The 27,615-nt window shown below is 40.4% G+C and overlaps 1 protein-coding gene across 5 annotated transcripts in view; it reads right to left on the bottom strand.

The window, feature by feature from the left end:
• Nucleotides 1-27,615, bottom strand: part of LOC119492850 (protein prune homolog 2-like) — a 50,734-nt gene that overhangs the window by 16,927 nt on the left and 6,192 nt on the right. For all 5 annotated transcript variants that reach the window (XM_037777673.1, XM_037777674.1, XM_037777676.1 and 2 more), the window contains exons 2-9: nt 23,379-23,480; nt 21,327-21,529; nt 20,717-20,883; nt 18,049-18,183; nt 15,914-16,002; nt 5,876-6,025; nt 3,857-4,188; nt 33-3,713 (exon numbers count right to left, since the gene is read on the bottom strand). In XM_037777673.1, coding sequence (XP_037633601.1) covers nt 33-3,713; nt 3,857-4,188; nt 5,876-6,025; nt 15,914-16,002; nt 18,049-18,183; nt 20,717-20,883; nt 21,327-21,529; nt 23,379-23,480 — 4,859 coding nt within the window. The remainder of the gene's footprint in view (nt 1-32; nt 3,714-3,856; nt 4,189-5,875; nt 6,026-15,913; nt 16,003-18,048; nt 18,184-20,716; nt 20,884-21,326; nt 21,530-23,378; nt 23,481-27,615) is intronic.

Genomic DNA, 27,615 nt, shown 5'->3' with positions numbered 1-27,615 from the left:
CAGAGCTTAAGACATAGAGATGCATTGCTTACCTTAAAACAGGTGAATAGCTATCTTGAGAAGATTCATGGTTTCCAATCTGTTGTTCAGTCGACCATTTATCACGATCAACAGTCTGTGAAGGTTGTCCATTATAGTAATCCACTGTATTCTGTAGGAATCTGTCCCTATGTGGCTCGAGTGTTTGTAAATCTGTTTGTTGAAATGAAGAACCTCCAACCAGCTCCTCAGTGAAACTTAGCAGATCAGAACATCCTAACTGTTGTCTTTCTTCCCTCTCACTTTCTACTTCTGAAGTCCATTTTGGCAGGGTAGTGTGCTCTCTATCAGTTCCCTCCTCCTGCTCTTCCTCATCATTCTCCTCTTCCATCAAATCTCCAGAAAATGGTAATCCAAGTCCTCTGTCAGTAGAAATACCAGATTCACTTATTGGGGTGCCAATCAAAGAGCTGGTGTGGGAGACTGAACTGTTGGTGAATACAGGTGATTGTGGTTCAGACGTGATTTGCGGTGCGTCCTGTCTCGCTAACTGACCCTCCCAGACTTGAAAGTCGCTCAAAGAAGTAGGACATGGTGGAGGTGCAGAGGGTGACTGCCCACCCTCATCTGAGTCTTCCATTGAGATCTGTGAATGGACATAAACTTCCTCTCTGGTTTTCAGGAAGTGATCTGACGGATATCTTAATGATGGAGACACACTTCTGGCCACAATGCTTGATTTATCGTTTCCTTCTTCTACCTGTGTTTGACTGCCACCTGTTGGCCTTGAATCGGACTGATGAAAAGCGTCAGAGTTATTTCTTGATTGGCTGGGACTGATCATTTCTTGCACCATGTGATGATCGGTGACATTATCAAGACTTCCTTGGTAATCAGTGCATAAGACAGCTTGACTTTGCTCTGTTACATTGCTAAGTGTACTGTCAGTACCTCTGATCATCTGGTTTTGCCTACTTTGTTCTGTGTTCTCCTGCCGCTCTCTTTTTGCAGCTTGAGCCTGGATTTGCAGTACTGTGGCAGCATAGGATAGCATGCTGAACGTCTCCATGGACTTTCTTGTACCTTTTGATTGCCTATCAACCGGTTTAGGCCTATCACGCCACTCTCTCTCATCTTCTTTTACCGTGCCAGACACAACGATGTAATCCATTTCTAAGCCTGATGATGAATCTCCATCAGAATTGGACCTGAGTTCGTCTCGACTACCTGGGTGAAGGCTGTCGGGGCTATACTTCATTGTGTCTCTATCCCCCCCAGAGCTGGAGCTTAGAGACATGGTTTCTGTTGTTTTACCCATCACGTTTCCAATGCTCTCATTGTCAGGACCACCCTGGCTTTCAGCGGCAGGCCCATATTCATTTTGGGCCATTGTGAATGACAGATCATGTTTCTTGGAAACAAGACTGTCCCACTCAACAAGGCTTGGGGATAATGATTGGTCAGTTTGGATTTGAGTCTCAGCAGCTTCTCCTGGACTTGAATGATAATTGGCTGAAGTGGTCTGAGTGACAAGGGAGCTGTCCACCAGAACAAATGGGGAATGATCACTGGGTTGCTCTACCCAATTGTCTTCCTCTGATTCTTCTCCACTTTTGATATCGTACTTAGTCTCAATTGAACTTACCCCGCTGCTGATCATGTGACCCATCTCACTAGTTCCCTCAAAAAGAAACACCTGGTTGGTTGGCTGTTCTTTGTCTGAAATCACTGCTCTGTATTCAGTCTTTCCCAGAGGATCAGCTGTCTGGTATTGACTGTGCCTCTCATCTATCTGAAAAGGTTTCGTCACAGCTACAAAAGGGCTAGACTGCTCCTCTAGTTGTATCATGTCTACTACGGGGCTGGCGTAGGTCTCAGGGGAGGACGTCAGGCTCCAAGTGCCAGCTCCTACATTGTCATATTCTGAAGTAGAGCTGACCATGCCAGGGACAGGTAGGTCCCACATGTCAGTGCCTTGGTAGGAGGAAGTCTCATCTTCTGAATGTTCGGATGTCACGTTCTGCAAGACAGACTGTTGGCTCTGAAAACTCTGTATGTCATCGTCACCTGATTCTTCACCCTCTGTTCTACCTTCTGCTGCCTCTATGACTATTTTCACATTGTGTTCATAACCACTCCACCGCACTTCTTCAGGTGTCTCCTCCTCTATATCTTCTCCTTCTTCTACTGGTTTGCTTGCAGGTGTCTCGGGAGAATCACTGGTATCCAGTGATCCCATGTGACTGAGGTCCTTTCCATTTTCAGCTCCTTCAGGGCTTGTTATTGTGGAAGAGCTGTCTTCCTGTATAGTGGTGTTCCACATCACCATTCCACCATGAGGGAATCCTGGTGGACTTTCTACAGACGTGCCAGCTTCAACATTGGGGTTCACCCCACTGAAAGAACCTGAGTTTCCAGACAAGTTGTCAGGGGTCGTGAGAGGTGATAGACTGTCATCGCGGATTGTCATATTCCACATATCTAGTGATTCAGGGTAAGATGTGGTGGTTCCGCTATCTGATTCGAGAAATCCCTTCTGAGCTGAATACGTCCAGAAGTCTAGGAGCTCCACCTGTGTTTCTTCTTTTTTCCCTTGTACCCCTTCGTCCTCTTCTTTAGATGTGTCTGGTGTTAAAGTGTTTATGATTGCTATCTTTCGCAACAATGCAGATGTTTTTTCTTTCAGTCCAGTGATACCAGCCCTGCATTTTCCAGTTTCTTCCTCCTCTGGTGGTGTCAATTGCAGATAAGCCAAAGAAGCTGGGTTCCATTGATCCTTGTGTACAGAATCTTGGTTCCAGGTGTCGTATGATTCAGTCTGATCAGTGATCACGCTAAGCTGGGGTTCGAGGGTCTTTCCCCTCCGGTGGGCATTCTCTGACTTTAAGATCTCCTCTCTGCTGTCTCGGTCTGTCATATCATCCACTGACTCTTTCTCTCTAACTTCCTCCACAATATTCTGCGGGCTCTCAGATTCCCTGGTCCTATTCCAGGCATTATTATCACTTGAGGATAATGCTCCTTGTGTGTCAAAGCCAAGTTCATCCCAGGTCTCTGACAATGACGATGACACACTATCCTTGTGCTGCAGGCCATTGATCCTTTCAACTACATCTTCTGGAAAAAACCTGACCCCGCAACTGCTGGGTGGGCGGCTACCTACCACGCTGTTGACTGGGGTTGGAGGAACCACAGTGTCAATCATGTCATTCCCATGGATTTGGCCATGGTGGTCAATTGAAGAATTTCTACTGTCAAGCCCACCCAATGAATTGGGAGCAGAGAAATCCAGCAAGCTCAGCTCTTCAAATTCTGATAAGCTAGTGCTCGCTGCTCTTCTTTCTCCTTCACTTCCTCTTAGCCCAGAATTTGCCAATTCCCCTCTTGTTGGCATAGATTGGTCACCGCCATGTAGTGGGTCAAAACTAAACAGGTCAAAGTTTTCACTCTTATTTCTGCCAGAGTGGGGCTTCTTCCTCTCAGGTGGAACAGGAGGGGACAGGGATAACAATCCTAGGGGAGAGGGGTTTCTCAGGAAGATTCCTCCAGGCCCAGCTGCCGGCCCTCCTCCTGCTACAACTTCACCGACTGGGCTTTCATCACTGAGGAATACTGAGCTCTCCTTTGAGGAGCGGCTGCTGCGGATGGTGGTCATTCCACTGTCAGGGCTCACGAGCTCCCCACCAGCACCAACTCCTACACCACCTGTGTCTTCATCACCCTCTGCCATCACCCTATACACAGAGATAAAACAACACTGTCACTGAACTGTCAGCCTAAAGTCCATGAATAAATAATATTCAATCTCAAATTTCATGTTTTGATGACTTACACCAAACAGTGGATGAAACAAAATCAAAGGGGTGTATTTAATTACCTTGCTACTGGCACCACATCTCCACTGCCTCCCTCGGCCCTCTCTATGTCAGAGCCATCCATGTCATTGATACCAGATGATCCCTGGGAGAACTCCACACTGCCTGCCACTCCCTCTGTTGAAGAGGTCCTACTGCTGGGGTGGCAGGCTAATACAGAGCTCCGCCGGTCAACAAAGACCTTGAGGAGGCCCTTTATTTCTTCCACCAGCAGAGGAGGAGTACCAGAAGTTGAGTAGGTGTTTATAGGAATGTGGTAGACCTGGAGACTCTCCCTGGCCTCCAGTTCACCAGATAGAGACCAGCTGGAAGACTCCTCCAACTCACAGCAGATCTGCAATGAAAGCCACTGTGTTGATTTTTTTTTCTATTTTGGCTTTTTAAAGCAATAGTTTAACATTTTGGGAAATATGGTTTCTTGCTTTCTTGCCAAGAGTTAGATGAGAAGGTCGATACAACTCTAATTTCTATTCAGTATATGAAGCTACAACCAGCAGCTGAATAGCTTATTAGCGCTTCTTTAGCACAAATAAGACTATGGCTGTATTCGAAACCGCATACTGCATACTACTGAGGAGCGCAGTATGCAGTATACAGTACATACTGCATACTGCGTTCCTCAGTAGTATGCAGTATGTGACAGTTAATGTGATGTATTTAGCAGTATGCTAGACGAGGCTTTAGTCTTTAAACCAGCTCTTAAAGCACAGGACAAAAAAACAAACTTGTACCACTATTCCAATATTATCAAAAAATACAACTTTGATTTTGTTGTTTATGTTCTGCTTGTTTACTTTATAAGATACTGCAGGTTTAAACTATTTATTCTAACAGCTCATAATGAAGTCCGACAAACAGGATCATCAACGAGGAGAGACGGGAAATATAAAATATTCATCCACAACATTTACTTTACTCAAACTGCTTTTTCAGTTACAGCAAAAAAAAAGTGGACTGATCTCCCTCCAGATATTAGAGAAATGTTAAAAAAGTGACATGTTGTCTCAGCAGGAATCTCTCTGCCATGTCAGAAGCTGCTCTTTCCCTCGCCACTCTGCTGCTCTGCAGCCGCTCTGTGAGTGTCACTGGCTGTCACGGTATTCTGTGGAGCTTCTAAACTCCGACAACGGTGGAACAAATGTTCGATTCGCCATCTAACTTCGTAAAACTGCCGATATTAATAATCTACACAGTTGATTTCTCGCCTCAGAAACTTTCAGAAGTGAATTTAGTGATGAAATGGCTACAAAAAACGTAAAAAATGAGCAGCTTTTGGCTGCTGTTTTTGTACCGGTAGCCTGTGCTGTTCCGGCGCTTTGCATTGTGGGATACAGTAGGCGAGATAGACTGGTCTGATGCATACTGGAGAATTTTTCCAAATCAGTACGTCATCCGGGTATTTTTGGCATACTGGAGATTTGGCTTTTGTTCGCATACTGCATACTACATACTACATTTTGGCCACATCAGTACGTACTACTAGTATAGTATGCGGTTTTGAATACAGCCTATTTCTTGGCTGGGAGGTGCTAAGATAAGTTAATTGGCTGATGGCTGTAGCAGACATTTATGAGAGTGGTATTGATCTTCTCATGTAACTCTTGTCAAGAAAGCAAATAAGTGCATTTTCGAAAATGTTGAACTATTTCTGTTAATTTATTTTATTGATTTTCTGGGAAGTGCAACAGACCGATAAAAAGAAGGACTTAATATCAATTCTGCCTGATTGCAAACAACATACTGTGTTGTCACTGAGCATTATCAGCAGAGCAACCTTTCCATTGGGCACTTTATCCAAACTAACAGCCCACACCTCTCAATACACCTCTTGTCAAGTTGCTGTTACCATCCTCAATAATTTAGCAAAGGTAAAATCACATCTATGGATTAAGGAAAATTGACAAATCAATAAGAGACACCGCAATGCCTATTTCTAGTTCCCAAAATCATTCATAGAGCTGTGTTGATCAAAGAAGCACTTGTGTTTCACTCTTGTGTTGGTGGTCTTGCATATTATTTACCTGGTTTAGGAGATCTGTGTTGTTTGAGTAGACTGCCACCTGCTGGCGGGGATGATGAACTGTATCATTGATGGATAGGAGAACCACCAGACCATCGTAGCCATGACGATGGCTGAATGATTTCAGCCCATCCACATAACCATGCCAGTCCTGGGAGAGAGAGAGATATAAAAAAGAGACAAATAAGCAGAAAGAAAAAAGAAAAAGCTGGAAGGAATCAAGATCTGATGCAAACTACTTGACAACTTTTTCAAAATGATATTAATGAACTAATTATGAAAAACAGCAATTATTACATTTCATTGTAATAATCTCAAGATGATTAATAAACATTTTGGCCAAAGCTGTATGGAAAACTTTGTTAGACCCCTGCCTTTTATTGCGCATATGATTTAGTTTTTTTTGTAAAACTGAAGTGGTTTGAAGTAAGCCTTCATCTGTAGCAATGAGAGACGAAGCTGTCAAAACGCACAGAGGGGTAGAGAGACACTTTGTGATTTATTGTTTGGAAATTAACTGTTTGCTCTTAAAACAGCCACCATGCACAGATTATGGTAATTCAGTGACACGCACAATGATTGATGGATGGAAAGTTGCATTAATTAATTGTTTTACTTGTCAAGGGAACTTGCTTTTTCTTTCTTTCTGAAATGATTAACAACAATGTTATGGCAACCATAATTTGCAACCCAGGGTTACACATAAAGTGGTACTTTTGAAAACGTATTTGCTTGATTAATCTCGATTTGTTGTACCACTGTTTGTTTTGTGAAGTTGTTTTGAAAAAATGTTGTTGTGCTTATTTAAGTAGAACTTTTAAACGAAAGCGATGCTGTCGTTTTAGTGAAGCTAATAGAGGACGTGTGTCTGGTATTCATGAAAACATATTTTTGTTCATGTTGCCTGACTCGTCCAAATGGTGTATGATTCTGTCTGACTTTGAAAGTTTGCATTGTTTCCTGTCTGTTGTGTTTTGCAGTGTGTGTGGTCCTTTTCCCAGCTTGAGCCTGTGTGTATGTGAGTGTATTTGTATGGGTCCACTGAAAGTGATTGATGAGCGCCCCAGGCTCTGTATCTGCCCAGGCTGTGTCAATATTAACCTGTGAGGATGAGGGGGCTACAATACTCCTCCCTCTGTTCCTCCCTCCATCCCTCCATCCTTCTCTCTCTTCACAATATGGCTGCTGTCAGACTCGGGCCCATCAATCCTAACACACACACACACACTTCACTGACACTGCCATTTCTCAACACTGATATCCTGATGAGTGCAATGAAGCCTCCCAAGATCCGTTAAAACACACATATTCACTCACATAAGTACAAGCACACAAGTCACCCTCACACATGCATATGCACACGCCTGCAGTCGTCTACTGTAATCTCAGTATATGAACAAACATGTACCAGTGTGTACACATATGAGCTCTGGTAAAGCAATAAAGTCGTCATGATTTACAGTACAATAACAAAGAAATGCTCAAATGATGCTGATATTCTAAAGCTACTACCCAACTGCGTGCATATGCACACAAAACAGCACACACACATTGTCACACACACAGAGGGGGAAAGATAGTCAGAAAACGAGCAGAGTGCAAATCTCGGAGATAACACGCAGGGCGACAGTCTGTCTGCCATTTGGCTCTTAACTGAGTAAATTACTACTCATATTGCCTACCCCTCCTCTTTCTCCCTCTTTCTGCCACCCTCAGATTCACAGATTGCCTTTTCTTATAAATTACCAACATGTTAGCTATAAAAATCCACTTGATAACCGACTCCAAGAACCTTAGGATCCGGACACAGAAACCTGTTTGTCATTTGTTGAGCTTTTGGTAAGCTGAGATATCACAAACATAGTTTCCCTTTAAACCCTTCACTGTACTCACTTTTTATTAACTTTCATTTTTATTTAAGAGCAGAGAGTCACTGGAAACAGATCTGCTACCGCACATATTTTGAATATTAACAGTTTTAATTCTTTAAACTGCATCAGTGAGAAGTGTTCTGTTAACAACATGGTAGTTTTGTCATGAAAGTACATCACATAAGCTACAGCTAATTAGAGCTGCAGCGATTAATCAATTATTTGTCAACTATTAATATTAATAATAATAATAATATATAATATATTAATATTATAAATATTTTGATATTCGATTAATCGGTTTGAGTAATTTTAAAGAAAAAAAAAAGTACTTTAGTACCGGTTTCTTTACTCCTCTATGACAGTAAACTGAATATCTTTGCGTTTGGGACAAAACAAGACTTTTCAGGACGTAATTTGGGGATTTGGAAAACACTGATTGACATTTTTCCCCAATATCTGGCATTTTATAGACCAAACAACTAATCGATTAATAGAGAAAATAATCAACGGATTAATTGCCAATGACAATAATTGGTAGTTACAGCCCCACAGCTAATCAAAATGTGAGGATTATTATCACTTGTACTTGATGATTTAATGTTTATAAGACAAACTTTGTAACAAAAGTAAATGTTCGGAGTTATAAACTAAACAGAAAAAGCAACAAAAATAAAGACATTTTAAAATAATAGGAAAGTAAAAAACATGCTAGACACACAAACATAGAAATACAAGAAGGGGGAAATAACCCTAAAAATAACACTAAAAACCTTTAGCAACATATGAAGGTTTTAAAACAATTTTACACCCACGATGGAAAGAAAAATAATCTGTTTTTTTTGCTTGTGATGGCTAAGCTATCTGACCTGGCTTTGTTTTGGAATTAAAGGACTTTTGGGGATTTCAATTGAGTAACCTTGTTGTTCCTGAGCTTTGCTAATATGACGTCTATGACAATAGCAGAACTGCTGTGACAAGAAAAGCTTCTCTCCTCTGTAGACATTCTTCTAATCTTGATTGCCAAGATGCTTCACTGCGATTAGAGCACACGTTTCTGCATACACGTTAAAGTGCTGGAATACAGATTGAAATAGTTGAAGACCTCTTTTTGTGCAGCATCTCCCAGTCTAAGACAGCTTTTCCCTGAATTACAGTCGCTGACCGAGATCTTTGAGGACCAGTGATCGATGGTGTGAATGGTCAAAAGCAGGTTGAACCCATGTTCATTTGTATTTGTGTATTTGTGCATCAAAGGGGAATTATTCTCCCTTTAAGATAACGTTGCATATTACATCTCTTGTTTTTTTTTATAATGACATACTTTATTTTATATGTTTCTTTTACCCAACTCTTCTCCGTTTATCTAATTTTTCACTTCCTCACCTGTGTGTCTTGTTTCCCTGTCACACTTTGCCTCTTCATCTCTTGCTCTCACACACTTTGCAGCTTCATCTTTCTCCCACACTAGGCCCCAATCCACACACACACATACACACACACACACCCTCCCTCTCTCTTTGGTTGTCTTTGCTCCACAGGTAGCAAGTCTTTAGCGGCTGCTTGCAGTTCTCCCAACCTGCCATCATTATGCACAATAGCCTTAGGTACAAAACTCAGGCCTCATAACTCACGCCCCGCACGCGTAAATTCCCGTGCAAACACAGTCAAAGCAAAAACACATTTCCTGCTGTCGCCAACATCTCCGGCAAAGAATTAATCAAGCGTTCATCCATTTAGGCTCTTTGCATACCCTTTCCGTCAGAACACAGAACGCTAAGAGAGTTGCGAGTTCTTCTCAGGCGATCGTTTCGCCACCCTGATGAATCCATCAAGCGAGGTTTGATTTATACATCTGTCTGTGATCACAGCGGTACAGCTACAGCAAATGGGGTGGCAAGGAGCGAGCTGACACCACCCTGCTCAAATACACACATGCAAGCGCACGCACACATGTGCAACATATACCACTTGGCACACACACACATGCACAGCCAAACTCACACATGCATGTGCTCACAAACCAACAGCCACGCGCTCTCGTTCACACTCGTGCGCACACACACACGCGTACACAAGAGTATCAATGCTTATGAAGTTTTTGGAGAGACAGAGGGAAAAGGGGAGGGGGGTAAAAGTTTGCAGAAAAAGAAGCCCAAATGTCTTTCTGTCTGTCTTTCTCATATGGGCCTTCTCCGCATGCTTCATTCGCTCAGCTCTAAGTGCAGGGATTTGGGGGCCAAGATGCAAGCACTGAGTCTATAAATGTTTTGTTTTGTTTATTTGTTTGCCCTCAAAGCCCAAGGAAGCCACAGGGGGAGGATGGAAATGGGGTAAGAGAAAGAACGAGAGTTTCAGAAGAGATGATGAGGAAGAAACATCAAGTTACTTAAGATACAGTATGATGACTGTCTTGTGTAGCGGTTTTCTAAACTTGTTTAAATATGTATATGAAACAATTCATATTATAATGTCTGTTACAGCCAAACAAATTTAAAGCAAAGTATTTTCACACAGCAGATAAAAGTGATGCTTCTCTGTGTACATTAGTCTGAATATATTCCCATATAAAGAGACTAAACAGACTTAGGAGATGTGTATATGTGCTTTCAGTGTCCTGATGGCATCAGCAGATCTCAGGCTACTGTAAATAGGGTGTTATGTTTATGTAGATTTAGAGAGCAGTATGTACTTAATGGATAGTCAGAAGTCAGAGAGGAATAGAAAGATTGAGGGATGGAGGGGGTGGGGCACCCTGACTTCCTGGTCTTCAATCTTAGTCCCTGGGAGGCCCACCCTGCACCTGCTGTCTCCTAGTGCCTCTCATCAGAAAGGCATTTACCGAGTGCCGTGGCTGCGGGCCCCTTCATTAGCGAGCATAATTATTTGTGCAAGTGGCGTAGGGCAAAACTGGCCCCGCATAAACAAACAGAAGGGCCGGAGGACTGTGAACAAACAACACATTAGAGACAATCAACGTTGCCAAAATGAAACCTAAAGCGCACCTCAGATGGAGAGATGGACACACACACACACACACACACATGCACAGAGAGAATAGAACAAACAAATCTACAACATAAAAAACACTATAGCAAGGAAAATGGAAAAATAATAAACGTCCAAAATAATGTTGTAATAATACTCGTAAGCAGATACTCAACGTACACACACACACACACACACACACACACACACACACAGTTACAATAGCCACACTCACAGAACAAAAGATGATTGATTTTGTTTACCACACACAGAAAATAAACAACATTTATTCAGATATCTGGAATGTTAGTGTTCATATGACATTTAGAGCTCAAACCAAAATGCTAACTTTTATTATTTTCCCCCCTCTACAGTATCAATAGTGGAAATAGCTTTCAAAAGACAGAAAACAAAGAACTCTAAAACATATTGTAATACTTAGATGTTAACACATGCAAAAAACACATTATTCACATATTCATGATTGTGAGTGCGTGTGAGTGTGAGTGTGTGTGGGTGTGTGTGCGTGAGTGTGAGTGTGTGAGTGTGTGTGGGTGTGTGTGCGTGTGTGTGTGGGTGGCTGTGGGCTCCTGTCCTTCCCACAGTTCATCAACTCCACAGCATGACAACTCTTTATCCGACCAATGCTTCATCTGCCAGCGCTAATTACTGAGCCATGAAAACCTCTGATACACAAACACACACACACACACACTCACACACACACACACACACACACTGGCATGTGAATAATGTGTTTTTAGTGTGTTTATTAATTTGAGCTTCATGTAAGTGTTACACAAAACATTTCATACAAGCAAGAAAAGCCCTCCAACTTCTCTGTTATCTTGTACTAGTTTAGCTACTAGCTGTCATGTCTCTGACATCTACAGGTGATGCTGCGCTGCGTGCCCTTTAGCAAGGAGGAGCTTGACCCCTATTGGGTCCTGTGGCGCCTCACGGTGCTGCTACCAGCATGCTCTGTACACAGAGACAAATTGCTGACTTTTCCAAAAAAGAAAAAAAGTCCCAGATGGCTTGACCATATAAAAGTAAATACCACACTGTGTGGGCTGAATACTTTGTCTTTTCTGCAGTGAGATACTGAGAAACAACAGCAAATGTAGAAATTGTTATGATGCATAAGACACAATACATTTCTGCCATAACAACACATAAATAGATTAAATGAGATAGATTAATCAATTAGGGCTAGGCATTATGACGATTTATCAATATCGTCAAAATGATATAAAATGTCTATCGTATATAGTTTTCTATATTGTTTCTATCGTGATATGGTATATCAAGTTCTTAAAATGAGAAAATACTCAGTACTTCATTTGTCAAGTATTAAATCCACACAGGAATATACAAAAATGGTCTTTACCATGTGTTTTTTTCATATTGACTATTTATTTATAGAATTATCAGAACATGTTATATTGAGATATACGTATATCGTTATGTAGATATGAAATTACCTATAACGTGATAGAAGATTTTGGTCATATCGCCCAGTCCTACAAACAATACATAATAACTAGAAATTATTATTAAGGCTATTGATAATTCCTAATACAGAATTTTACCAATTACTTTTTTTGTATTTAGTTTCCTAGAAATACTTTAAAATCCTAACCCAAAGAAATTCAGGAAAATATAACCTCTCAGACATGATGATGATTTAAAGGGAGTATGTATTTACCTTTATTCTTAATTAGAGTTCAAATTTATATAGACTACGCAAGCTTCAATGTATGTATGTCCACTGCAACTCCTAAAGACCTATGTCATTTATAGAGTATTACTCTTGTGCTTTATTTACTTAGTTACCAAATGTCAGCACAAGCTAAGTAAGGTAATGCATTCCGAGCTGTTTATTTCATTAACTAAGATTCAGTAACTTTAGCTGGTAATTGTTAGACATATTCTGCTTCTGGAAAGCAGAAATACTGCACACAGAACATCAAGAGCGTAGATGTTACAACATGCACGGACTGCTGCAATATGGGATAGTTGCAGTTTTAGCAGGGGCATTGTGAAAACAACAGAAAAATAGCACAAACTTTAAGTATGTGGAGTGTAAATAACAAACCACAAAAGTCTCCTTCTTGTGTACAGACTGAATGCAACAATATTTACAGTATGCATAAAGCACATCTGACAAGATTGCATTGGAAATATGTAACTTACTGCTTCTCAGCTTTATTTACACTGTACCAATTATATTAAATGTGTCACCTTCAATACAGCTGTTTGTTAATGCTAAATTACAAAAAAGCATCACAAACAAATCCATATAAGTATTGCTCATCGTGGTAAACTTTTTTCATCATAGTTCTTGAGCAGTATTTTGTGCCATTATAGCCAAACATGTAAATATTGTTTGAGGAACTGATAGAAATATTTACCTTACGGCTTCAAATGTAGCGCACGTTGATGAACAGATACAAATGACACACAGAAACATCCAGGCAGGCGCTGTGATTTTGAAAGAATGAAACTCCATTCATTCCCACTTTTCTCTTCCATAATAAAGGAGCACACAGACTGACTAATGTATGTTTATACAGTATAGAAAAATACATTAGTCAGTCTATATACGATGTGTCCATATCATTACATCAAACACACGCTGAAGCTTTTTCTTCTGCTAACTAGGCAATCACAGCCCCAAAATCTAACTCTGTCCTCTTTAACTGCTATCCAACACACACGCAGACAAAAAACACACTTTGACAAACACATAACACATAAACCATTAAAGACTAATTGAATCTAATTTATTTAGTTTTCTGGAAAGAATCATTTAAGGCAGAACTTCCCTAAGCCCCCTCAATAAATGACACTCTCATACCGTTTTACTCTCTTTTCAAACACAATTAAAAAATAATATATAAATATATACACACTGCAAATGACATGCATATAAGGGGTTCATTTTGGAGCCCGATCTCAGGTCATTAGTAACCCACCATGACGCTGTGGAGTTGGAGGGTCCGCTGGCGACACACAGGCCCCTGGCCATTTATTCTATATTAAGTCTCTAATGGGCCCCCTCTCTCTCTCTCTCTCTCTCTCTCTCTCTCTCTCTCTCTCTCTCTCTCTGTCTCTCCTGACACACAGCATGTCGGCACAGCGCTGGTAAAATATGCACAGAAAGTCCGGTGCGCACACACAGACAAAGCCATTCAAATGAATGGTTATTTATTCGCTAAACGAGGATCTGGGTGTTTAATGTTCCTTGGACGTTAGGTAGTTTTCTGGGGGAGGCAGAGCCATACCCCTACGGCTACAGACATCATTTATTTTACACATAGCCTAATACCGCACGCTAGGCAGCCGCTGAGAAAAATGGGCTTTGGAAGTGAAAAGGAGATATAAAAGAAATAATGAATGATTTTTTTTTGGAGGGGGGGATAGTGGTGGTAATGGGAGGGGGGGTGAACACATTAGAAGTTGCGGCAGGGAGAAAAGCAAGGGGTAGGCTTAAAGGCTTAAAGCACCCTCTGTGTGTATGTGTGTGACTGCAAATGTGAAGAGGAAGAACAAGAGAGCGACAGAGATAGAGAGATTCCACATTTGTGTATGAAAATGTGTGTATGTTTCAGTGTGTGTTGGATTTTAGGGTATCAGTGGGGAGGCAGGTGGTACCTGGTTGTGTGTGAGGCTCTCAGGCCTTCATCTGCATCTCATACAAATGCAGAACATCACAACATCAGAGGGGCTCCTCTACATGCATAACAACACTTCCCCAAAATGTCACAGCGCCGGTGTGATGTATACAAAACAACAAAGCCATAAAATAAAGTAACTTTAAAAAAAAAAGAAAAAAGAGACATTGTTTTATGCATTTATACATTTTAATAGCAAAATGTCTACGTTTTTTTTTGCTTCCATGTCTCTTTTAAAAGAGCAAGTTCGGAAATAGGCCGCATTATATCCGAGTATAATCACCATGATATATTAAAAAGAACCAGTCAGGCTAATGAGGCCATTAATGTACGTAATAAGTGTATTAATTAGCCAATATTTCCGCGTCAGCACCCAAGCTTTAGGAAGCCACATTTACATAGTTTTGATCGTTGTCATGTTAGAAATATTGCATAAAATATAATATAATATATAACATATATTAGGGCTGTCAGTCGATTAATCGCATGATTATCCATAGTTAATCGCGATTAATTGCAAATTAAGCGCACATTTTTTATCTTTTCAAAATGTACCTTAAAGGGAGATTTGTCAAATATTTAATACTCTTATGAACATGGGAGTGGGGAAATATGTTTGCTTTATGCAAATGTGTGCATTTATTTTTAGAAATCAATTAACAACACAAAACAATGACAAATATTGTCCAGAAACCCTCACAGGTACTGCATTTAGCATAAAAAATATGATCAAATCATAACATGGCAAACTGCAGCCCAACAGGCAACAACAGCTGTCAGTGTGTCAGTGTGCTGACTTGACTATGACTTGCCCCAAACTGCATGTGATTATCATAAAGTGGGCATTTCTGTAAAGGGGAGACTCGTGGGTACCCATAGAACCCATTTTCATTCACATATCTGGAGGTCAGAGGTCAACGGACACCTTTGAATATGGCCATGCCAGTTTTATGCCACGCCTCCTTCATGACAAGCTAATATGACATGGTTTGTAAGTTTTCTAGTTTCATATGATGCCAATATCTTCACTCTAGCTTTAACAATGAGCCCGCTACAACCTAAAAATCACAAAATGCGTTAATGCATTAGAGAAATTAGTGGTGTTAAAATGGATTTGCATTAATGCGTTATTATTACATTAACTTTGACAGCCCTAATATATATATAAATATGTTGTTTCCATTTAATGGTGGTGTGAAATGTATTTAATGGAGTTGTAAATTGTCCTTAAATGTTATTGAAATGAAATGGGTCTTTCAACCTCCCAGTTAACATGATTCATTGACTGAGCGTCAGCTAACTTAACTTAATCTTTATTGGGTTTTCTGCCTTGCACAGCTGGGTTCAAGTTCCCGTTAATTAAAGGAGGCCAACATTTAAACATTCAGAAAGATCTTTTCATATTTCAAAATAATAAAAACATTTCATTGGCAAATTGGTTTTATATTTCTGTTTTAATTGACTGAACAGAAACTAAATGGAATCTGGCTGATAAAAACTTACCTCCTTATATGTGGTCACTGAAGTGAGTGCTATGGTCATCTCTCCATCAGAAAACTCCTTCAGGTCCAGAGTCAGCAGCTGCTCCAAGTCTACATCCAGTCAGCACACACAAACAGACTAACAGTTATATACAACACACACAAAATAATACAAAACAACAATTTCACAACAGACAGAAAAAAGCACAAGCATGAATGCCCTTTCCAGAAGTGAGAGGTAATTGAAAGGATGATGTGATACTTGGAAAATGGGCCAGCGAGCAAAATGTAACTCTACAGGGATTATACTGAACTTTTAGCAATCATGTGACCTGACAATTGTGTCAACAGCAGAGCACAGAGAGCCTCCGACTATGTTAAATGAGTCTGCTTTTAGTTTAAAGCCCCAACAGCTTGCTGACAGTCACGTTAAGTACTCTTAGAACGGACGGACTGACATATCTGATCTGACACTTGATCAAAATGCTCTTAATAATGATGTAATCTGGGAAGATTTTAAATCACCTTTCACAAAATAACACAATACACCTCAAATTAGAAAAAGTGATGCTAATAACATTAGACTAATTGAGCAAATAACATTGGTTAGGTAGAAAATCAAATATTTCCAAATCATTCCATTCTTCATGGATACTACTAGCTCTGAAGCACATGGGTATATAAATAAGACAAAGTCATACTTTCATTTAAGTTTAAATATATCATTTGGCCTCCTAAAATTCATTTTTCAGTTACGTTACAGCTTGTGATGCTCATGGATGTATGTCAGAGAGCTGGATACGGCACAGCCACTCAGCCACGGTACTGCGGTACTGCAACAAAAAAATCCCCTGTGGCCAGAAAAGCATTTTCCCTGTAGACCACTATTATAAAAGAGACCTCTCTAAAACTTTTGACAGGACCCCTTGAACTGCAAAGGTCAATTATTACTCTTTGTAACGTGAATTTTTAATCCATGTAAGTATTATATTTGTAAAAGTTTTTCCCCGAGCCTAGAAAAGCTTTTTTTATGTGCATTGTGTCATCCTTATAAAAAGTCTGTGGCATGGGGGTATTGTAAGAACTCAAGATGACGCCTATTCATTCCAATGAGAATTGCTCGTCTGGGTCATAGGCCAAAAAAGTTGTCTAGCTTCCGGGTTTACTACCAGTGTATTCTGCCCACTGAATATGCGCAGTAGTGTTTCTCCCGCCCGAAAGTTCCCGCTAGACCAATAGACTTTATATAGTGAGGATGTCACAGAATTTTTAAATCACTTTTCTCGGCTCGAGGAAAGTTTTACAAATATAAAACCTCCATGGATCAAAATTTAAAAATAGAAAAAGTCATAGTCAACCTTGGTTGTAGTTCGAGTTGTCCTGTCAACAGTTTTACAGATGTTTCTTTTACAATGGTGGTCTATGGGGAAAACACTTTCTGGGCTGCAATACCGCGAGTGGCCACCAAAAAAAATTGGATGCAAGGCTGAGCGGCCAGGAAGCTAAAAACTATTTTGTTTTATGCACTCTCAGTGATCAATTTTCATTCAAGTGAGTGGGCGCCGTCTTAGAATCCGGTATACAGTTCTTATAATACATCCTCGGTGATGTTAGAGAGACTTCCTGTTAGTTAGATAGCTGATTGTTTACAACTACTACTACTACAGATGTTCCCTGGTAACTGATTTTTACATTACCAAAGTATTTACCTGTGAAGACATTTCTCAAGTTGTAATGGTGTAACCCAGTTTAGTAACTCAGTATAGTTTGAAACTAGCTTGTAGTTAAGAATTTACAAATAGCTGGTGTAACCCAATTCAGGGCCACTGGGACACTTAAAGGGAATGGGGCCATCATTACTAATTTCATTAGTTACAATCAATGACAACTCAAATCTGCCATAAAAAAGGTCTATTATAGTTGATTCTTCACCTGTTGCTGCAGTGTCTGCTTTATATCACAATTGTGTGTGTCCTGTATAAGATGACAATATGATGAGGATGATGGAGAACTGTACAAGTATTACGTTCTACTGTATATCATAGGTTAAGACACAATCCATATGATCCAAGAGAGATGGGTTGCATGTCACCCCATCTCTCCCTCTTCTTCGTATAAACTCTTCTGTGTTCAGTTAAAGCCTGTTTGAATATGCACCTTGTGGCTTTGCCTCATCATGTTGACCTGCAGTGACATCACACCATTGCTCCAATGATCTCATGAGCTCCTCCAGTTGTGCTGACCGGCGGCCATGTTTGATCCACAAAGCTTCACTTTGCAGCCGCAAGGCCTCTGTAGACACAAAAACATACATAAAACATTAAACATATGGATGCGTCCAGGATGCACATTCTGGCTCTTGTTCATAAGATCTTGTACGTTCAGTCTTGGTTCAATAACAAAATGACCAATGAGGATCAATATATTTGATCAGGCCTTTCAGAAACTATTCTACATGTTTGAACTTCTGGTGTAACGCAAGTAACCAGCACTGCAACACAGTTGTGTCTCAAACCAGATATTTTTTCTTTCCTTTATATAATTACTTTAATTTTGTACTGTGAAATGTAACCTTTTATATTGATTAACATTTCATGCCACTGTGATCTGTTTCAGAGATCTATGATTGCAAATCATCGATTGCCAATACTGATCAATAATAGCCAGTAATTACTAAACGCCCTTTAAACCTCTTGTGTTGAGCTGGACTCAATAAACAATGATATAGATCGACACTGTCCTCTTTTGCCACACTTTTAATTAAGTTATTGAACACAAAGTTACCATCAGGGACCGGGGAAAAACACGGAAAACTTGTTCTGACCACAATTTGTGTCATTTTTGTGAGGAAATTGTGGTAAAGTTAGACTTTATACGTATGTACACTGTGCCATCAATAGTAGCCCAATAGTTATTAAATAATTCACATTTAATGAAAGGCAACTGCAACATTTGTGACTATGATCATGTGAGCTATTCTGGTTCAAATATTTAAAATATTGTCCTATTCATGCTCCAACAAATGTTTCCCAGCGGTCTCATTTTAATCAAGACTACTCAAAAATATGCAGTTTTTAGAAAATGTTTAGTACAACTAATACATTTACTGTGAATTTGAAAAAGCTGAAATGTTGTTAAAATAGACACATAGCTAATAGCCAGTTCAGTATATACAGTAAACCTTTAAAATATTCTATATGTCCTCCGGTAACATTTTTCTTCAGACAGCGTTTGTTAGGATCAGGAATTGAGCAAAGCTACTGGCCTCTTTAGGAATCAATGAACCTGAAAATGCACTGCCCAAAGAGCTCTCACAAAGAAATACGAGAACTGGACTACACAGTCTCCTGCTCTAATCATCCCTCACTCTATTAACCTCAGTTCACTTTCCCTCTATCGGACCATTCTCTCTCTGTCTGCCCGGCTTTCTGTAAATCACAGTGAGAGACGGCAGAGAAGAAAAGCAGCAGAGCGTTATTGAACAGAGATCAGGCATGTCTCCTGCTCAACCTTTACACAGCTGCGTAACACTGACAACTTGAGTACCTATTTGGCAGGCTGTAACTGACTTAACAACACACACACACACACACATACACACACACACACACACACACACACACACTGCAAATTTACTACTCTGTCTCTGTTTTATCTCTTAGACGCCAGATTACGTGTTTGAAAGCGACCCTAAGTAGAGTTCAACTGATGTCATTTTAATTGTTACAATGCAGTAAACCATCTAGTATAAAATGTGTGTTATCATAGACTGTATATAAGAAGTGGACATAGTCACTGTGACGTCACCCATTAGTTTGTGGACTGCCGTTTTGAAGCCTGGAGTTCGGCATTTTAGCCGTCGCCATCTTGTTTTTTTGCAACCAGAGGTGACACGAGAGGGTGGAGCTGCAGTACAACTGAATATGACGTTTTTAGGCGACCAAAAATGTTATAATTAACTTTCATGAACTGAAAACACACTGTGAAAGGGTTAAAGTTCTAAGACGAAAACACATACGACTCCCAGACCGGACAACGCCGTGGTAGCGACTTGTCAATCACAAGGTAGCCACGCCCTAAAGCATCCCCTGCTTTATGGTCTATTTGCCTCTAAATGGGACCAAAATTTACTAAATGAACATCACGTATTGAAGAAGACTTGAAACTAGCGATTGAGACCATAAATTCATGTTTACAATGTTTACTGAGGTAATAAATCAAGAGAGAAGTAGGCTCATTTTCTCATAGACTTCTGATTGTATAAACTGACTTATTTTTGCAACCAGAGGAGTCGCCCCCTGCTGACTATTAGAAAGAATGCACTTAAGGCACTTCAGCATTGGCTTCATTTTTCAGACCCGGAGGTTGCCCATTGGTTATAACTTATTAATATTATTGTACCCAAGCCAACACAGACACATATATTCTGTTGTGAGACTCTCATACATACAGTACACACATAGACACACAGTTTTGTTCTCTGCCCCTCTCTGCCTTTTACTGTTTTCTCTATTATTGGCTTGCCTTTTATCCATTTCAAACATTTACGGATTTCTCTCTGATTTCTAGTAACAGCTTTTCTTACTTTACTGGAAGAAATATGACAAAACAGAAACAACTGAACAGACTAAGCTAACTTAAATAAAAAAAGAGTCACATTACGGGACTCTGTGTGTCTTTCTTCCTTACTCACACTCACCACCCCTCATCTCTCTCTTTCTCCATCTCTCCTGGTGGGTGTTAAGCGAGTCATGTCAGGGGATTTGTGTGTGTCCTCCTTCATCGCCCCATTACTCCCCCTGGGGGGCACCTGCGCCTCCCTCACCTCCGAGAGTCTCCCCCAGCGCTGCTCCGATGTGCTCTGCTGCCTCTTGAAGAATCTCCCCGGCGACTGTCGTCACCGCGGACGATGCCCCATCATCCCCTGCGTCCTGCTGCCCGTCGTGATGGACCACTCGCTGGATGCTGGACTCCAAAGTGTGGTACTCATAGCTAGGAGAGTGAGAAGACGGGGGGGGGAGGGAGATATGGATGGCTGCAGGGAAAGGAGCGATGATTGTGAGGCATTTGCATAAATACAACTCCCCTTTGGGTCATGAGTGATGAACACACGCAGGCCTGAAATACACACCCAAACATACTCTCAATCTCATTTTTGCATCAACAAATAAAGTCTTCTGAGCCAGAACCCACTGTGTCCAGGTATGTTTGTGGTCTCTGTGTGTGTGTGCTTCAGCATCACCTGTACACACATTAATGAGTGTTGGTCCACTGAAACATAAAACTTTCTAAATTCACTGAACCCTCTTTCAGGTAACATTTTAATTACATCCCTGTTGTCTCATCTATAAAGCAGTTAAAGATCAGCTGAAGTTATCTACAAACCAAGCTGGTGTTTGTGCTTCGACATGATTTGCATATGTGAGTGTGTTTACCTATCCAGTAGTCCATCTCTCAGCAGTGTGAGCGAGAGTTTTCCGGTGTGATGAAGCTTCACGAGGTCTACATCCTCTCTCCACAGCAGCGAGCTCTCACAAATTTTCACCCTCCTCAGAAACCTCACCGTCTCCCCGGGCAACACAGTGTCACATCGCCGGCGCCAGAGCACCGGCACACACACCCCACCGGACGTTTCCTTCTGGGGCACAGAGATACACACAGTAAATCAAACCAGATACATTTAAAAATGAAAAAAAACAGACTTTGAATCAGATGTTAAGCAATTATCACGTTTTATTTGATTAAATACAAATTTTAAATGCAGCATGTTATGAGATTGTTGCATATATAAGTGCACCACAAAGTGCTCAAATCAAAGGAATTCTGTCATTATTTTACTACTTTAATTAAATAATGTTCTGATGAAGCTAGGGTAATATATTTTAGAAACCTCTTTTGTTATATTTACATTTAAATAAATCAAATGCTCTGACAAAATAAACAAAACAAATCGTATATCTGTGGCTGTCGCAGGACTGTAATAAGCCCATCCAATCATTTCTTATATATATATGTACATCATAGGCTCCCTGCCTGTCTGCCGGTGCACTCATTGCACGTCAACGGAGTCTTCCACAAGCTGCTAGCTTGACAGCTGTGAGTACTAACTATAGCCATGTTTGTTGTTAACGTTCATTATATGTTAACATTCATAATTATAAGTTGGGGGGACTTTCTTGCTAGAATTAGTGACTTTTGGGAGCTAGTGATGTTAGCTACTTTCATTGGAAAAGAGTTGGCAACACTGGGTTGGGTTTTTTGGTTGGATAATTTTAAAAATCTAGCTTACTCCTGGTGGTTTCTTGTATTGAATGCCTGCTGCTTTTTATTTCTGTTTATTTCCATAAATATAATGGTTCACTGGGCAAGCATCAAGATAAAACCATATCTTCTCAGTTTAATTTGCTGTGACATTCCGAAGTCACAATTTGGATAAAGTTTGATGTTGCATATGTTGAATCATGTCCTGTTAGTAAATAGTAGGTTGATTCTTTGTATACTAACTGCTAAAACAGTATTCTATGATAATTAGTATGAGGTATTTACTGTATAGAATTTGTATATATGATTTGGGACACAGCTCAAGTTTCTAAAGTGACGGCTGATAACATACATTCACTTCATAAGAGTTGGCTCAACTTCCAGGTGCTGCCAAGCACTGGTAGGACCTGTGCCTATCTTTAAAGGTCTTTAAAGGTATAATAGGCAGGAATTTTCTGAAAAAATAGACTGATACAGAAATAATCCCTCTCAATCATCACTTATGACCCACTTGAAGTGTGTGGTGGTGTCTGTTTCTGCAGGGACTCTGCCCTCTTTTCTTTTTTCTTCTTATTCTTAATTTGCTGTGTTCGGGACGTTTCTACAGCATGCAGGGTGCGCAGCCCGTTCAGGTTGTCAAATACCGCTGCTTTGTCACGCCTCTCGGCTTCTGATACCAACTCACAAGTCCCCCTTTAGCTCTGTCAGATACAAAGTGGCCGTATTTGACGGATGAGAACGGGTTATGTGTTTTTATGTGCATGGGCTTCAGTGTTCCCACTGTTCCACTGTCTCTCCTCTGCTGTGTGCAGAGTGCTGCTATCGGTGGGGGAAGCTTGCCCTTCGGCTGCATTCATTCAAAATCTGGCAACGCGGCACCTTCCCACAGAGTTGTTGTGCGGAGGTGTTGGGAGTTAGATGTGTATTTATTTGTGCTTTAGAACGTAAAGGTTGTGAAACAATCAGAAAATAACGCTTTTTTCTCACTAACACCGCTCCCTCTCTTCATTCACACTATAGCTGGCTGGGCCATCGCTTCTCTCTCGCTCCCTTGCTCGCTTGTTGAACCGACTAGGAAGGACCAACTTCCTGAATGCCGCAGACAGCAACCGACAAATGTAACCCACTGAGGTAAACATATTATACCTTTAAACTTTTGAACACTTCAACTGTAACCATCGGAAAAAGTTTGGCTTTCAAATGTTTGTAAGTAGAAAACAAATTACCTGGCTGAGGTGTAGTGCTATGCACAGTGTTGCGGCCACAGTGTCAACATCTGGCTCCGGTCCGCCTAAAACAGCGTGGATGGGATCCTCTAATGCATCTGCCTGGAAACACACACACAAACATACAAGGTTATAGTTGGCTTCTTCATTTCTAAATATGAGTGACAAGACATCATTCAGTGATACTTGATCTCGTTGTTTTCCAACATCCAACAAAGGAAGCAGGTGACAGTACTGTCCATCATTGTTTGATTCGATAACTGATATACCTGTATGACTTGAAACTACTTAAGCCAGCGTGACTGTATTAGATGACTGCAGCATTTTGAAACCAACAGTATGCATTAATAATGAAATCGTGGTGCTGTGAGGCTTAGCTCATGCTTGAAAGAGAATAATATCCAATATGCACTACACTAAAGGCAAAATCAGTTGTAACAGCAAAGCAACGGTCTAAATTAGCGAGAGAAACATTTTCACTGTAACTCAGAGTAACACTCTGTATCAAAGAAGTGATGACTACCATTAATTTCACTAAACAATGCAGACAAACACTCCTCATTTAGGTTAAGTGGACATTAATGACAGATCCATTACAGAGATTAAGCATTCATCTCTGGGTGAAAAAGGCAGAAAATTAAGTTTCCTCCCTTCATTTATTGACTGGCACTCTTGGTATTAGATTATTAATATGGCATTTCAGCATTGATATTTAAATACAGGTATTTACATTACATACACACATCCAAAGGTCAGGATCTTTGGACATTTAACATTTGTCTTTGTGAGAAACACAATCATTTTAGAAATTCAAAACATCATAATTTGCAAAGGCGTCCTCTTTAAAGGCATGCATCCTCATTCATTACTGAAAGTAAAAGGAAACAGTGCAATCATTTTTGGTAATTTGGATCAAAATCTCGCTCAACCATCCCCATCTTGCACTTGCACTGGGTGTTCTGTGTCAATCTGTAGTGTTTTATCTAAAACAGATAAGCTGACTCACCACTCGTACAAGCCTGCCCTGCAGCCTGCACCATTAATCAAGACGCAAAATGTGGATACAATGAATATCCCGTCTATCAGGAGCTCATCTTAATGGGCTTGTAGGATGCTGTGATGGGAGAGCTGGAGCAGTGGAGGGGAAGAAGCAAGTTTACAAAAACAAAGACCGGTAGGAAGCCTCACATGTCATGTTTCCTCGCTCAATTCTCTCCCATACTGGCAACCTTATGGTCACAAGCTCAGTTGTGTATCCTCTGATCACCTTCCAACCCTAGCTGATGCAGGATACACTGGCTTTGTGGCCTTGACAAAATAACTTTGATAGAAGTCCATTAGGACTTTCCAAGTGATATTAGTGGTATCTTGACAACTCTATGCACATTTTTATGTAACCTTTTCCCTTAAAATTATTCAGCAAAGTTATTCAGGAATGGTTCAGTCTGCTGCTATCGCTTCCCTGTCCTATATGTGTTGCAGATTACATATACAATTGGTTTGCCGGTGACTGAACAGCTTTCCCTTTCTGGAAAATCTGCAGAGGGCTAGACATTATCGAATGACAATGCATTGTGAGTGAGTTACAATGCATGAGATACTTTCTATCTAAAAACAAAGATGACTAAATGTGAACTGTGATGCATTGACTATTGACAAAATTCATGGAAGTCAATGGCTGTCTTGAAAGTGGAAAACCAGTCTACAAACTTATGGAGTGCTTTGGAAGATGGTCAGCAGTAATGTAAATGTGTAGTTAATGGGTTAAAATCAGTGGGCAACTTAGCTCCACCCTCTCGTGTCACTTCTGGTTGCAAAAAAACAAGATAGCTACAGCCAAAATGCCAAACTCAAGGCTTCAAAACAGCAGTCCACAAACCAATGGGTGACGTCACGGTGACCATGTCCACTTCTTACAGTCTATGGTCAAACATTCAAAGCATGGTCTTTTGAGCCCCACAGACTGCGATGACTTTTCAACTTTGATCTAATTTGGTAATCCTGCTTTCTCAAATATCACCCTGTAAACTTAGCTAACGCTTAACACATTTGTTGCCATGTCAAATATATAATGGAGTCTGGTGATGTAAGGGCGCTTAATACTGGGGATAGATGGATACAGTACTGTTAAAATGCATACAGAACTGAGTAGGTGTCTTGTTTCTATTCATAGGGCCTCACCAGATTCATAGGGCCAGATGGATAAATGAAATGAAGGGAGAAGTGAGAGAATGAGAGACCAAAGCACACAGAGGGAAGGGAGGAGAGAGGTTAGAGGCTGTTGATTAGACTTAAAATGAGAAGGGAAGGAGCATAGTGAGATTGGAGGAAGGAGGGCAAAGAGTTCGAAGAGGCTTATGAAAAAGGGGGCTGAAATATAGGGAGCATGGGCAGCAGATTGATAAGTCAAACATGTAGAGGAGGTGAGGGAAAAGGAACAGGAAAAAAACGAGGGATAGACAGGTGGAAAAATGTGATAGGGAGAAGAAAGAGAAAGGAGGAAGACATTAGATAAGAGGGAGTGAAGATGAGAGGCAAAGAAGTGGAAAGAGAGGGAGCGATCTCTATGAAGAGGAAAGAGGAGAAGGTGTGTGAGAGAGGGAAAGAGAAGGAGAGGGGGAGGACATCTGCAGCCAATCCCTTCATAGGAGGGAAGGAGAAGGAGAATAAATCAATACTAGATAGCCAGAGAAAGGAAGCGATGCATTAGCAGGAGAAAAGACCACTCAGAGTCTGTTCTACTGCAACGGGAGAACATAGAGGCGTGTGTGTGCACGAGCATGCATCGGCCATCTGATATCCTTCAATCTGAGTGCTCTCCCTCTGAGCTCTATCTCCCTGTCTCTCCACATTCAACCTCTCCTCTCCTCTCCTCTCCTCTCCTTTCCTCTCCTCTCCTCATTGCAGGCCAGGTTTGGAATATATTATGAATCTCCTTTAAATGCCCTGCTGTCTCAATTTGTATTTTCAGCCAAATATCAGTCTGAGATGAGATTTACTCGCTTACAGTAATTGCTCCATGCATAAAAGCTGTGGGGCAGTTAAATACAACCTTTAAATGTATTCTGAAACCGCAAATGTTTACATTTCTGGTGTTGCAACCATCGGAGCAACTGGAGCCTGTCCAAGTACATTAGATTGAAGTCAAAGAAACCAGGTGATCCATCACACACAGACATCTTGATCATATCATATACATATAATCCTATCTATGGGAGTCTCAATTTCATCTGAACTCCATGTCTCTGGACACAAAACATTGGCTGAATATGAGAGGCATGTTCTTCTTGCTGTATCAGCCACTGAGCAACAATACCACTATTTACATACACACAATCATGATATCAGATTTTCACTACACAATTATCGTAGCCAGAATAATTCATGGTAACGATATTATCACGATAACTCTGGAAAATAATTTAAAAAATAATAATAATGCTATGATTGAAATTCATCTTTAACTTTGTTAATTGTGCATTTTGTCTCTTTCTTGGCAAATTAATTACACTCAAAATACAAGTGTAGGGTGGTGGAGAGAGAGTAACCATAACTGTACTGTATTTATAAAATGATTTAAGGGGCGCTGGATTGCTGCAACTATTATTAACATATCAATATTAATTTTCAAATACCATGGTTATCGTCAATACCGGTATATCACAACATCCTTATAAACTAGTGCTGCACAATTAATTGAATATTAATCGCGATCACATTTTGTCTTCATTCAATTAAATGAACTTGATCGACTGCAATATGCACGTTTAAAATGTGTACTCCGCTCATAGAAAACTCTGCTGTATATCAAATCAAGCGCTTCCTAAACTAACAGCCAACCACCAGGGGGGCGATAGAGATATTTTGGCGTCGCTTTTGGGTCGCTGACATGCCGCTGCGTGGGCACAGCGGCAGCCTGTGAAAAACTTTCCTGAATGTTGTGGCTGCAGTCCAGAGTAGAAAAATAATACACTGTATATTACTTTTTTAAAACCAAAATGCTTGTTTTAAGTCTTATTTTGATGCAAAGATTTAATTTATTAGCATAAATGTAGTGCAATGTGAAAGTGAAAGCAGTGCTCTGTTGATTTCATTTTGGGTAAAAGGTTTTGGTACAATTTTATTTTGCTTCTAGGAGATACACTGTGAATACGAACCAGTCTTATTTTGATGCAAAAAATTAATTCATTAGCAAGAATGTAGCACAACATGGAAGAGAAAGCAGTGCTCTGTTTAT

The sequence above is a fragment of the Sebastes umbrosus genome, chromosome 8 (assembly GCF_015220745.1).
Source record: "Sebastes umbrosus isolate fSebUmb1 chromosome 8, fSebUmb1.pri, whole genome shotgun sequence".
Lineage (NCBI taxonomy): Eukaryota > Metazoa > Chordata > Actinopteri > Perciformes > Sebastidae > Sebastes > Sebastes umbrosus.
This window is presented reverse-complemented; position numbering and strand designations above follow the sequence as displayed.